Raw genomic sequence first — 12,668 nt, 5'->3', positions numbered from 1 at the left:
ATATATTATATCACAAGAAATATTTTCATTAATCGTTTCATAAAATAATAAAGTAGGAAATAAAACTTTAGACTTTTTCAAAAAATAAATAGAGGGAAAGTTAAAAATTTTCGATGCAGTTAGTTTTTCATGACATAACTTAGGATTGATTGACGTATTCAGTAAAACAGTTGTTTTCATTCACTTCCTGTTTCACCGGAAATAACTACACCTTTTCATTTTTAAATAAGAAAATTATATTCTGAATGGAATGACATATCATATGTCAACTTTTGACAATTTCAATTAAAAAAAACGCATTTTAAATTTCAATTTAAAGCGCCATGGCCATTAATGTAATGACAATTTGACTCGAAATACCAAGTGTGTGGTACCAAATTATTCGTAAAAAAATGCTTTTTCTAAATATGCTAATGAGTCACCCTAGAACGAGGGTGACTCAGTGTTTGAGTGTTTGAAAAAATTGATGAAAAATACGATGATTAAAAAACGATTTGGGCATCTATTAACCGGCCAGGCCAAGATACTAAAACCATTAGACAATTAAATATATTTCTCCAAGGTTTCTTGATTACAAAATTAGTGTTTTTAACACAGCCATAGCTCTAAACCTAACTCTACAATTTTTTTAAGAGAATGTCAAAAGTTGACATATGATATGTTATTCTATTCAGAGTGTCATTTTCTATCGAATAAAGTAAAAAATATCAAGGGTGTCATTTAAAAATCAAAAATTGTAGTCATTTCCGGTGAAACAGGAAGTAACCGAAAACAATTGAATACGTCAATCAATCAAGATTTATGTCATATGCTAAGTCAAGATACTAAGTATCAAATCTCTAAATAAACTAGCAATACCGCCGGCGGTTGGTAGCCAGTGCGCAAATTAAAATGTCTTGGTAATTTAAGTTTTTAGTTAATATTTCCAAACCTATTATATCTATTTTTTCTGTATTTATCAACAGGTGGCTAAGTTAGCGCAGCATCTCAACAGACAAACCAGAAAATGCATCCAGAGTTTCCAGGATTACTTTTCATTACTAATACAATGTCCAAAATCTTATATCGAGAACCACCGTACCAATCTTTTCGCCGAATGGGCGAACTACCTTTTGAAAACCAAAAGTACGGCCGGTTGTGACATCGTCTTCGAGAAATTCCGCAATTTCCTCGAGAGCAAAACGCAGAACTGTCCTCACATTATCCACGTAGCCTTCACTTTGGACGCATATTACAAAGAAACCTTGGTTCAAGTCAACAAGCTTTTCGACGAGCTGGCCACTATCAGGACAAAAGATCCTCCCAGTCCGTTGGAGACGCTCTACGCCAACGCCAAGATCAACATCGCGTCGTTTTTGGGCCAGGAAAAAGGGGCGGAGAACGCTTTGAAGTTCGTCTTGGCCGGGGAATTGTTGCTGTTGAATCGAAACTTCTTGACTCTGGAGATAGCGGCTCAGCGAAGCGGGGATTGGTTGATCAAGTTGACTTCTAGAGACGGTGATTGGTTTTTGGACGATCTGCTACTGCACAGCACGAAAGCTGTGGAACTGGTTAATAATGTGCCTTTAAGGCAAGAAGTTGACGATGCAAGGTGAGTAAAAAGTTAAATTTGTTTTTAGTGTATACAGTGAACTTTCAACAGATACACAACAAATGTGCAAAATTGTTTTCCCATAAAAAATGCGTTACTTAAAATTGCCTCTACATTATGCGGAAAACTCTTCGAAACAGGTCAAGGTCGCGTTTCATCGCCCAACTTTGTCGAATTTCCTTTTTTTTTCGGTTGTCTTGACCCACTTCGGTTTGCCTCGACCTACTTTCGATTCTTCAAAGCGCCTGAAAACTACTCGTGAGGAAGGCGTAGAGGGATTTTTTTGGCGTTTCTTGTTGCCTCGTTCAATTTTGTTTTGTTTTGAGCAATTTCTAAAACGTGGCGGTATCTATACCCAAGGCAAAGGACTTTTTTTTCATAAATCTCAGTTAAATAAGTAAACCTAGACGTTTCTAAAATATCTGTTGTTACGATGATATTTTATTAATTACATCTCGTTTTATGTTGATATATATTCCACAAAATTAATATTTGAACAGGCGTTTATAATACGTATAGTAGATATTTAAGAACAAAACTTTTCACTTAAACTGCAGGAATATAATTACAATATTTTTATGATTTAATTTTATTATAATGAATTAGTATATAAAGTTGTATATAATATGTTCTTTTACGGTTAAATGATTATAGTAGTAGTATAAAAGTAGTATTGCTTGATGAGTAATACTGGTAACATTATCAATATATCGAACTGATTGGGAAAATTATTGATTGAGCCGATGTCAACAAAAGTATGGTCAATGGACATTTTTTAAAAGCAATGTTCCTTTATCGTTCTTAAGAGAAATCCTTAAACGATACTTTTATTAGCACCCAGCATGGTTTGATATAAATCCATTCATCTAGTATTTATTATGCAGGGATTTAGACAATTAAAACTAGAAAAACAAAACCAAATTCACAGTATAAATGTTACCTTACCATAACCAGAAACTAGAAATAAATAGACGATTTTTTAAATAATTTTGTGTATATTTTGTCCTTGAGGCGCAATACCGCGAATTATAAGCCGATAAATGGTAGACCGCTAGTTAGTCACTGTTTTATTTTTTATACTATATTGTAATTAATAATATTAGACAATTATTAAAACTAAATATTCTTGTGTAACCTTCAAGGAATAGCCAAATCTACCATCGGTAACTGTTTTCATATCAGATTTTTTATGTTTACTTATTTTTCTGAAGCCACCACAAGATTTAACCTCGATTGTTTCGTGCTATTTCACAAGATAGTACGATAAATATAAACTCGTGTTATAAAAATTAGTTCCCACGTTTCCTGAATTAGATCGAGACGCGCTGTGATTGTTTGTTTGTTTTTTATTGTTAATCTGGGTTAACAATAAAAAACAAACAACCAGTCACGGCGGGTCTCGGATCTATTTCATGTACAGGGTCCGAACAGTATTGCTCTTCAAACCAGTTAAAAAATATGTAGGTGGCGCCTTCTACAAGTAGGAGTCATATTGACATCAAAATCAAATTTCTTATGTCAAAAAACTTCTAGACACCAATTTTCTTTTATTGACGTTATTTCAGAAATTATTTGGAAAAAAATCGAAATAAAAATGAAACTTCTACACCATATATCTCAGAAACTAAGCATTTTAGGACATACTTTGTACATTTTAGGACGAATTTTTTTACTTATTTATATCTGTAGAATATGCTGCCGAAGTTTCCGGAATACAGTTCGGACCACCCTGTATAATTTCCTACATTTCCTACGGGAAAATAATTGTTGCAAACTTTTTCGCAATCTGTATAAATATTTTTCTTTGTGGGTTTCTATAACACTTTTTTTCTCAGGTTCTATCAAATAATTAACGGTATTAAAGTTTCCAACAACGTTTACAAAGGACTTTACGATCTAAACTTCAATTTCCACACCATAATTCTACCAGAAACTATGAAAAAGGTGCAAGCTGACGAAGAGAGTGTCGTTTCAATGATCGACGAACTAAAATCTATTATCGTCGAAGCAGAAATGCCCGTGGTTGAAATGGTGGCCCAATTGGAGAAGCTTTTGACCTGTGTTTTGATGCACGTTGATGTACACGTAAGTAACTTTATGTTCTAGTTGAATCAAGTTTATAATATATGTTTTATATCGTAGACGAAGTATGATTTGGTACTGGAGAAAGTAACGAGCATCAAAATGAAGTATTTAGCTTTGATTCCGAATCAGTCAGAGTCTTTAAGTCACGGAAAGATGCTTTTGATGGGATTCAACGGATTATTTGAAAAAATCAATCAGGAAATTAACAATTTAGTGTCCACTTTAGGAGGCCTAGATATACCCAAAGCATGGAAGAAGCTCGATCATGTTAAAGACGCTAAAAATATCTCCCCGCATATTTTTAATCCGCAGATCAGAAACATTTTAGAAAACATATTTTTCTTGAAAAGAATCGTGGCGATATCAGAATTCTTTATGCTGGCTCGGGAAATGAGTCGAAGCATCAGCTGTACCGGAATATCAGCTGTACCGGTCGTATATACCGATGAACAGCTCACTAAACCGGTGAAACAGTTCATTGCAGAATTTATTTCCAGACAGCTATTGGGAGTGACACCTGAAACGATCACTTACGCTATCTGTTTCATTTTACAACAGCTTGAATTGGACGTGTCTCACGAGATCGAACAGAAAGATATCGGTGCCGAGAGCAAAGTCCCGTTAGACGAACTATATCACAAGGCTTATAACGTGTTGTTAAAAGACAACGCTTTTACTGCTAATATAGTTTCGCAGGCATCTAGTTTAGAAACTAACCTTAAAGTGGCTTGGGACAAGATTCAAGAACCGAAAAAGATCGAACAAAAACTTGCAGTACTACAGTCGAGCGCTTTTAGACTGCAAAGTCAGTTAGCCGTTCATAACTTGATGTTTGACGATGTGTTGGTGATGCAGAATTTTAAATCTGTTCGAGCCAAGTTCGTGGTGGACATGCAGGCGGAATTTGCCGGATTACAAGCTACGTGCAAGCAGTTGGTCGAGGCGCGAGAGAAACAGCAGAAACTTGTAGAAAAAGCCTACCAGAGACTGAATTGGGCCAAAGGCGCTAATCCAAACGTGGTGGAAATCTTAGAAGCTTTCGAAACTGCGATTAAAACTAGAGACGCTTGTTTAGGCGTAGAACAGAAAATTTCTAACAATATTCTCAATGCTTACGGTGTTATTTTGCAGCACGAATTGCTCAGAACCAGCACGTTAGAGTCGACGAAAGAATATGATCATCTTTTCCTCAATTGCCGCGAAAAGTGGCGCGTTGCTTGCCAGTTTTGCGAATCGAAAAACGAAAACCTACTTCCGGCAGAAGAAAGGATCTTAGATATGCTTACCCTGGATCTAATCAAAGACCCTAAATGGCTACATCAAGTATCTATCCAGATAACCGACATCATCAGTATGTATCAAAAGAAACTAGCCGACAAGAAAGCGAACGTGTTTTCCAAAACGGACAACCTAATGCTGTTAATGAGCAACTTTAAAAACATCTACAATATCCATACGAAATTGATGCAAGACGTCAAAGGATTGCTTAAAACGATGACGAAGATAGAAGACTATGGCGTGGCGACCCAGTCATTCCTCCACGACTACAGAAAATATGTGGAGCACTTTAATGTATTGTTCAGTTCTTTTAAGGATCAACATTTGGATAAGAACTCGGTGATGGAAATGATGGGTCGTCTGAAATTTATCGACGACCATACGGAGAATATTTACGAAGGAGTGTTGTCGCTTCAGGAGAGGAAAGATTTTAATAGCAAGGCTCCATTGCGACGGCAAAGTTGCGTCGTAAATGATGAGCAACCGCGAGCCGAGAACAAGGTTCAGCAAAGGAACGCATACGCCGTCAATGTGTGGAGACGGGTGAAGATAAAATTGGAAGGTCGAGATCCCGACCCTGGTAGAAAATGCACTGCCCAAGAACAGGTAAGATTTTTTACTACTTTTGCATCTAACTACGTCATTTTTTAATACCACGCTGGCAAGTCTTGATCTTGGGTCGCTATTTACGTGTGTGGAAGTGAATCGCTTGGGGATCTTATTTAGTCGGAGCGAGAAAAATTGCGACGGTGTGCTGTTGCGGCGTTGCCACATTTATTGGAGATACAGGTGCGCCTTTTCCTGTCTGGTTGAGTAAAATCCCGGTCGAAAGACGCTTATTTCTATTCTTTTGGAAAGGCAACTAGATAAGATCATTATATACTTTTCTGGGCATCCGAAATCGAGTTATAAGAATATCGTTAGGGTCTTAGGGAGTCACCATTTTTTTACTACTTTTGCATCTTACTACGTCATTTTTTAATACCACGCTGGCAAGTCTTGATCTTGGGTCGCTATTTACGTGTGTGGAAGTGAATCGCTTGGGGACCTTATTTAGTCGGAGTGAGAAAAATTGCGACGGTGTGCTGTTGCGGCATTGCCACATTTATTGGAGATACAGGTGCGCCTTTTCCTGTCTGGTTGAGTAAAATCCCGGTCGAAAGACGCTTATTTCTATTCTTTTGGAAAGGCAACTAGATAAGATCATTATATACTTTTCTGGGCATCTGAAATCGAGTTATAAGAATATCGTTAGGGTCTTAGGGAGTCACCATTTTTTTTATAATGAAAAAACGTCAGTAATCTGCCACGTAAATCAATTTAGCTTCTGATTATTCGCGCCTTTTTTTCCACAAGGGGCCGTTCTCTGCCGGAAACACTGCGACCTGTGAGGCCGCAGTGTTTCCGGCAGCCTTCGCACCTTTACTTATAAATTTAATCTCTGACATATTTAAACAAAACTAAGAAACGGATAGATATGATGAATATCTAAAATAACAGGTTGAAATAACGCCATTACCAATAAAAAAAATTATATATTATACGTTATTAATATTTACAGTTTAAAATAGTGCGCGGGCAGGTGACAGCGTTCAACGATGAAGTAGACGAATCAGATCGTTTTATTTGGCGCGTGCGCACGAAAATCCTGTTGATCGAAAAGGATAGACTTATGCAAGATTGATATTCCTATTTCTTGCGGTACTAGCAATATATTCTTATAATGTATTTGCGTATACCCTTCCCTAGAATTCTAAATACTGGATTTCAATTTTAGGCATGATTTTTGTGGCGCGACCGTGTCGACAGCGACGAAGGTACCATATTCCCTTTCACGTTTCTTAGCAACGTGCACAGGTTCTCGGTTTATTTCATACGTTTGGCAACGTTTTTACCTTTCTCTCTTTGTTCAGTACATTATAAATGCATTGTACTCTTTTTACGTACTGAAATCGAGCGTTACCAGTAGGATATATCAAAGGCAGAGATGAAACGGTATTTATTTACGGTAATCGCAAAACAATTTCCGATGCACGTGATCAACTTTGAATGACAAGCGATGGCGACAGCGCTGCCAGATTGTGATAGATTTATGAGATGAATCTTAATCTAAAATTGGGAAACAATATAGATATTTATTATATCATTTTTTAAAGATTTTTACGCTTTATTTTTAATTTAATAATTTATTTATTTATTAACGTAAAGTAGTCGTCAACACTCACAGTAGAAATATTTAAATTTAAGGCAGCAGCTACTCGCTACAAATCGAAATAAGTAGAAATAACTTTGAAAGTGGTATAATGGTGCTTACCAATCAAACTTACTTCTCTGACTGCAGTCAAGGGTAATAAAGGACCTTTATTGTCACGTTCTCGATCAAAATAGTTTTATCAGGAAAGCTACACGCTCTTTGCTTCGACTGTTTAAATGGTTTGGCATATTTTCATTACACAATTTCAAGAAATGCAATACAAAAACTCGAAAATTTAGTTCTTAAAAGAACGGTTTGTGTTTAAAAGTGCAATTTTTAAAAAAAGACTATGAAAATTGACAAAAAACGAGAATTCCACAACACGATATTATACAAAATAATGACTGACGTTATGATAATTGTTAAATAATAAACGACAACGTTGCTGAACACGGCGCAATGTGATCAACATGGCGATAATAAAATTCGGTTTAAACTAATTTTTGCAGCTTTAATATAAATAAAATATCTGTTATTTATTTTGCAATCATTTGCACTATAAACTAAAATGAAAAGCAGCTCATTATCTTAAATTATACAACAAATTTAAACAGTTTTGCCAGGTAGTACGTCTACTGGATCTGTGCCTATGCGGACAAAAAACATTTAAATAAACATCAATATATTTTATAAATCGCTATCTAAATAGTAGCGGGAGAGGGGCGTGGACTTGACGAGTATGTCACCGCAAAACACTCCGCCCACTCATTTCATTGGCTACTCGCAAATTTGTCAAATTTTTATTGATGGGACGCGCCTTTTATTTTTTTACGAGAAACTCGAGAGAATATCGTTTCCCTCCTTACGGATGTCCCGTAGCTACAGAACAGATAGACGTTTCGATACGATTGATGATGTGCATCGGAAAATGCTTTGCGATTACCGGTAATTCTACCAAAAAACGTGATTTGATAGTGACACAAAAATTCAAAACAGCTTGAAAAAATAATACAATTATTAATTTATTTGTTTCTTTCGCAGGTTGATTATGTGATTCGAGAGGCAACCAGCTTGGATAACCTCGCCCTCCTGTACGAGGGTTGGACGCCGTGGGTGTGACCCGAGCGTCGTAAAGTCGCGCCCCTGGGCTGACGGTCCGAAGGGGTGCGCGCTGGCTCTCACACGTCAACTAAACAATCGAGCGGAACGGAGGCGGGACTGTGGCCAATTAACGGGCGCACACGCCTACCGACCACCCATAGTAGAGCGCGAGAGGCGCGGCTAAGCTGTCGACTGGGCGGGCTGCTCCGCCCTATAACTTGTATTGCGGGCGCGGGCATATTCATTCACTCCGCCCATTTTACTGTTATCGGGGGACGGGGAACTTGTGCCCGATCGGGTACGGAAAAATGATGTTTTTCACTAGCCGGTCTAACGCACGTTCCCCATCTTTTTGTCACTTTATACGTAAGGGAGGAAATTCAATAAACGGGGCCACACACCCTTATTGGTTTGGAAGTCGTATTGGCCAATAGCTGCTTGGAGTCGAATAACAATATATAACTAATCGCGCTTATCAGTTCATTTGTCTTTGTCAGAGATTGACAAGTAGAAGGTCTACGATCTTTGAAATATTCTGAAAATTTAAATGTTCCACGCCAAAACTCCATTTCATCGGGATAAATGTTTAAAAATATGGCGTTTCATCACTGATTTTAACCGTTGACTTTTAACTGTTAAAATGATATAATTAATTACTTCTATATGGTGTTTAGATTAAAAATATATTATAATAAATGCTGTTTGAAACCTCTACTTCGCTACTGAATTTACTTAAAATATTTTCTTTTTCAAAATTTCATACTTTTTTTAGCTAATTTTAATTTTCCAAACTTTCAGATTTTTAATTAATTGGATTTTTTTGGTTCTTTCAGGCACAATTAAATGGTGTATTATCTGTAATAAATTTCCAAATAATGTTCTTTGTTGCCAAATTTATGTTATATATTATATCCAGTAGGGTGTTTCAAAATAAAAAAAAATGTTTTTCTTATGGTGTTGAAAAGTTGAAAAAAGAAAACAAGTAAAGAATATTTTTTATTTTGAAACACCCTAATATCCAGTTTTTATTTCCTATTCATTGCAAATTTATATAAATCCTGATACTTAGAGAGGTACACCAATTAAAATAGGCATTATTTCCAAATTTTACAGTCAACGTAGATGTTTTAGTGTAGTCCTACTAATCCAGACAAATATCTTTCACTTAATAGTAATCAAGTATAGTTAAGATTTTTCTTTTAAACATATTTAAATTAGTATGTCTGTGGTTTGAGTTATAGAATGGTGACAAGCATAATACAGAATGGCTTTAAGATGAAGAGGGATTAAATGTATGGAGTTATGTAATAAAATGATTTGTGGTTGTTACTATTCGATAACATTATTTAAAAAAATAAAATAGACTAATTGTATTTCGTAGTTTTATTTAATATTTCACATTACTCAGCTGAAGGAACAAGTTATCTGTTTCTCTTTCTAATTCATACAATGTTTCTGTATTTTTTGAGATATCACTGGAGTTTATAGTACTTTGTTGAATATATTTATAGACTGCCTTTAGTTCTTTGCCTAAACTTTCACTAAAATCTTTTAAAAGTTTATTGGAGAATGTGGCATTTTTACATAAATATCTAGAATAGTACAATTTAGGTATTATCAGAATACCTGGTATAGAAGAATGTAAATAATGAATTAGTGCTAATAGCTGATCATTATTATTAGTGTAAACTTTAAGGAAGCATTTATCGTTTTCTTTTGAATGAATTGCGATTAATGCATTTTCAAACAATTTGGAAATGTTGTAAGCTATAAAGTATTCTTTACATGAACGTATATCGATTTTGGTAAATGAACTGCGCATCTCAAAAGTGTTTCTAATTGAACTATCCCATTCCTCAGGAAAGATAGCAATTAAGTCATCTTCGCTATTACATGAAATAAGAGTTAAAATATTTTTTACATCGTTTATATTCAAATGCAATGCTAAATCAGAATCTTTCGGTGTAATTTGTACTTTCGGCAATTGTATATTAGTTTCTCCAGTTTTTGATTTGCGATATATATTGCCATTTATTTGGATTTCTGTTTCATTTAGAAAATGTGGGACTTTAAATACAATTAAGATGATACCAGTAGATTCAATTGTAAATGTTTTCTTGAGTGTATCTGCAATAAAACAGCAATTTTCAGGGTCGCCACAATCAAATTCTTTGACCGAACTAAACATGTGAACTCTATAATCAAAAGATTCTTTAGAATTCCAGTATAAAATAATTTCTAAATCTTTAAGAGTCTCCTTGGACAAATTTTTAATCTCGTAACCCAAACAGTACTTGTTATTGAATATTTTCTTCCATACAGTGTTTGGTATCTGAACATCAGTGCTTTGTGTAGAAGTTTGACCAAAAGTAGTCTGTAGAATATCTCTTCTGTGTTGTAAAACATCCTTCAAAGATTTATTATATGAACGAACATCTTCCAATTTTTTCTTGAGGAATGATTCAATTTTATCATCACATAATTCCAAATCAATGTCCATTTTTAAGTGGTTATTGTAAGATTATTGGTTTAAACAAAGGTTTAAACAATTATTAACTATCCCTGAAATATTGAAACACCCTGTAACCTGATAGATATAATTTTTAAATACCATGAGAAAATAAAATTCAATATTATCAGAGTATTATGTAGTATTATACCTTGTCGTCTCTACATGTTTGGGGAGAGATCTGTGATAGTCTTTCACTTTGGTCTTTTTATTTTACAGAAAATAAAGATGCCGAATGTAATTTTCTCTATCAAAATGTTATCAAAGTATAAAATTCCCAATATAGACAATCAACGTAATCACACTGAACACAGAACCTAAAAAATATAAATCTGCACAATAAACAAAACACAAAACCAAAAAATACTTAATTACATTAATAGTCCAAAATAAAACAGAAAAAACGCAAAAAATGAGGAGAGAAAAAATAAACAGTTAAGAGAATCGTTAAAATGAAAATAGAAAAATCAGAGAAAAATAGAGTGGCAGTTCTGACATCTATTGGAAGTTTGCGAAACTTTTTAATTTAAAGTAGATATCTGTTTGATGTCACAGAAAATTGTTTTTTCTTTCTGTTAGATGTCTTGATCATAAAATAATTAACTAGAAAGAAGTGTCAACTCTGTGTTAAATCTTGGAAACACGATACGCCACCGAAAGCCTTCGTTGTCGTCTGGAGAACTAATTTTCCAATTGACAGGTTGACATGATAAGGACATGATGGCTTAATTTTCATTTCCGTTTCCGGTTATTCAATGGCGGGCCCTCTTTCAGTTCAAATGTATTTTGTATTTTTTCTTTTCATAAATAAAACCAAAAAATAATTTATTCACATATATTTATTTGAAGTATGGAACAACGTGACTAAATAAACATAAAAATATAGAGGATTGTATTGTTTCAATACCAATTAGTTAATTATATGTACTTTTAACGTAAATTAGTTAAGGTATAAGCATGACTTACAGTAATTTGTAAATAAACACACGTATTCGCAGACTTCAAGGACAGAAAACGGACACAGGGACATGAAAACGGGAGCCTTATACAAAAACCTGAAAACAGAAAAACAAATTTTTTTATACTAAAATTAACAATCTAAAAATATCAATAGGTATAAAATATAAATATACTGTTTAAAAAAGCGTCCATTATTCCCAAAGAGACCTGGCTTATAAATCAAAAAGAAGCAAAAAGAGACTTTTAGTCGGATAACATAATCAGATTATCAGTCCGATTTATTGCATTATTGACAATAAATCGCACATATTGGAGATAAATGATGTTGGCTATAGTTAAAAATGATCTTACCTTGCTGTAAATTGTTTCCATTTTCAAAAAAATCGCCGATCAAAGAGATTATAACACCATTTTCTTGCATCTAAAAAATGTAAAAACAGTGTTTATTTACTACCTATTTTTCATATACATGGGACATACCTACTACGGCAGAAACGTCATTTTCTCCAGGATTCTTCATGTAATATATATTTTATATACTTTATTACCTTTATAATTATAAATTTCAGCCGAAATATTAAATTGAACTTCCAAAACGAAACTAAACGGAATGAATTAAAATGGCGTCGAATATTTTCGACACAATTTTCGAATTTGTTCTAGAACAAATCTGAAGTTGTCTCTGAAACTGAAATCTGTCAATTCTAAACTGTGAAGTTAGACAATAGTTAGACAGAAACATTGCTGTCCTTGTCTCGGCGGCCATACTTGTCGTGAGGAGAATGACAGGAATGACACTAATGACTGTTTCCAATTTTCCTATTTCACTGTTAGATGTCTTGATGTCAAATTATGTCAAAACCAGGGCCATGTAAGTGAAATATTAAAAATGGTTCCAGCAAAAGTTTCCCAATTATGACGGATGATGGCGCTGATCGTCAAAATTTTTG

The 12,668-nt window shown here is 34.5% G+C and overlaps 2 protein-coding genes across 3 annotated transcripts in view; one reads left to right on the top strand and one right to left on the bottom strand.

Annotated features, from left to right (window-relative positions):
- Window positions 1–9,622, top strand: part of LOC115880587 (serine/threonine-protein kinase SMG1) — a 122,793-nt gene extending 113,171 nt beyond the window's left edge. The window contains exons 13-16 of the mRNA XM_030897855.1: window positions 966–1,591; window positions 3,427–3,676; window positions 3,734–5,560; window positions 8,190–9,622. Of these exons, the coding sequence (XP_030753715.1) occupies window positions 966–1,591; window positions 3,427–3,676; window positions 3,734–5,560; window positions 8,190–8,267 (2,781 nt within the window). The 3' untranslated portion in view covers window positions 8,268–9,622. The remainder of the gene's footprint in view (window positions 1–965; window positions 1,592–3,426; window positions 3,677–3,733; window positions 5,561–8,189) is intronic.
- Window positions 9,618–11,232, bottom strand: LOC115880590. Of its 2 annotated transcripts, none has more exons than XM_030897862.1 (3): window positions 11,134–11,232; window positions 10,910–11,075; window positions 9,618–10,836 (listed from the first exon to the last, which is right to left on the bottom strand). In XM_030897862.1, the coding sequence occupies exon 3, from the start codon at window positions 10,747–10,749 to the stop codon at window positions 9,637–9,639; it is 1,113 nt and encodes a 370-aa protein (XP_030753722.1). In that variant the 5' UTR covers window positions 10,750–10,836; window positions 10,910–11,075; window positions 11,134–11,232; the 3' UTR covers window positions 9,618–9,636. The 2 variants fall into 2 exon arrangements, with proteins under 2 accessions (XP_030753722.1, XP_030753721.1); XM_030897861.1 differs by having other exon boundaries at window positions 9,618–10,811; window positions 11,134–11,231.
- Between the last annotated feature and the right edge of the window lie 1,436 nt (window positions 11,233–12,668).

The sequence above is a fragment of the Sitophilus oryzae genome, unplaced genomic scaffold (assembly GCF_002938485.1).
Source record: "Sitophilus oryzae breed Bouriz unplaced genomic scaffold, Soryzae_2.0 scaffold_1639_pilon_pilon, whole genome shotgun sequence".
In the NCBI taxonomy this organism is placed as follows: domain Eukaryota; kingdom Metazoa; phylum Arthropoda; class Insecta; order Coleoptera; family Curculionidae; genus Sitophilus; species Sitophilus oryzae.
This window is presented reverse-complemented; position numbering and strand designations above follow the sequence as displayed.

What these genes read in the sequence shown, in the direction of transcription:
- LOC115880590 (XM_030897862.1), bottom strand. Translation starts at nt 10,749, where the DNA reads ATGGACATTGATTTGGAATTATGTGATGATAAAATTGAATCATTCCTC.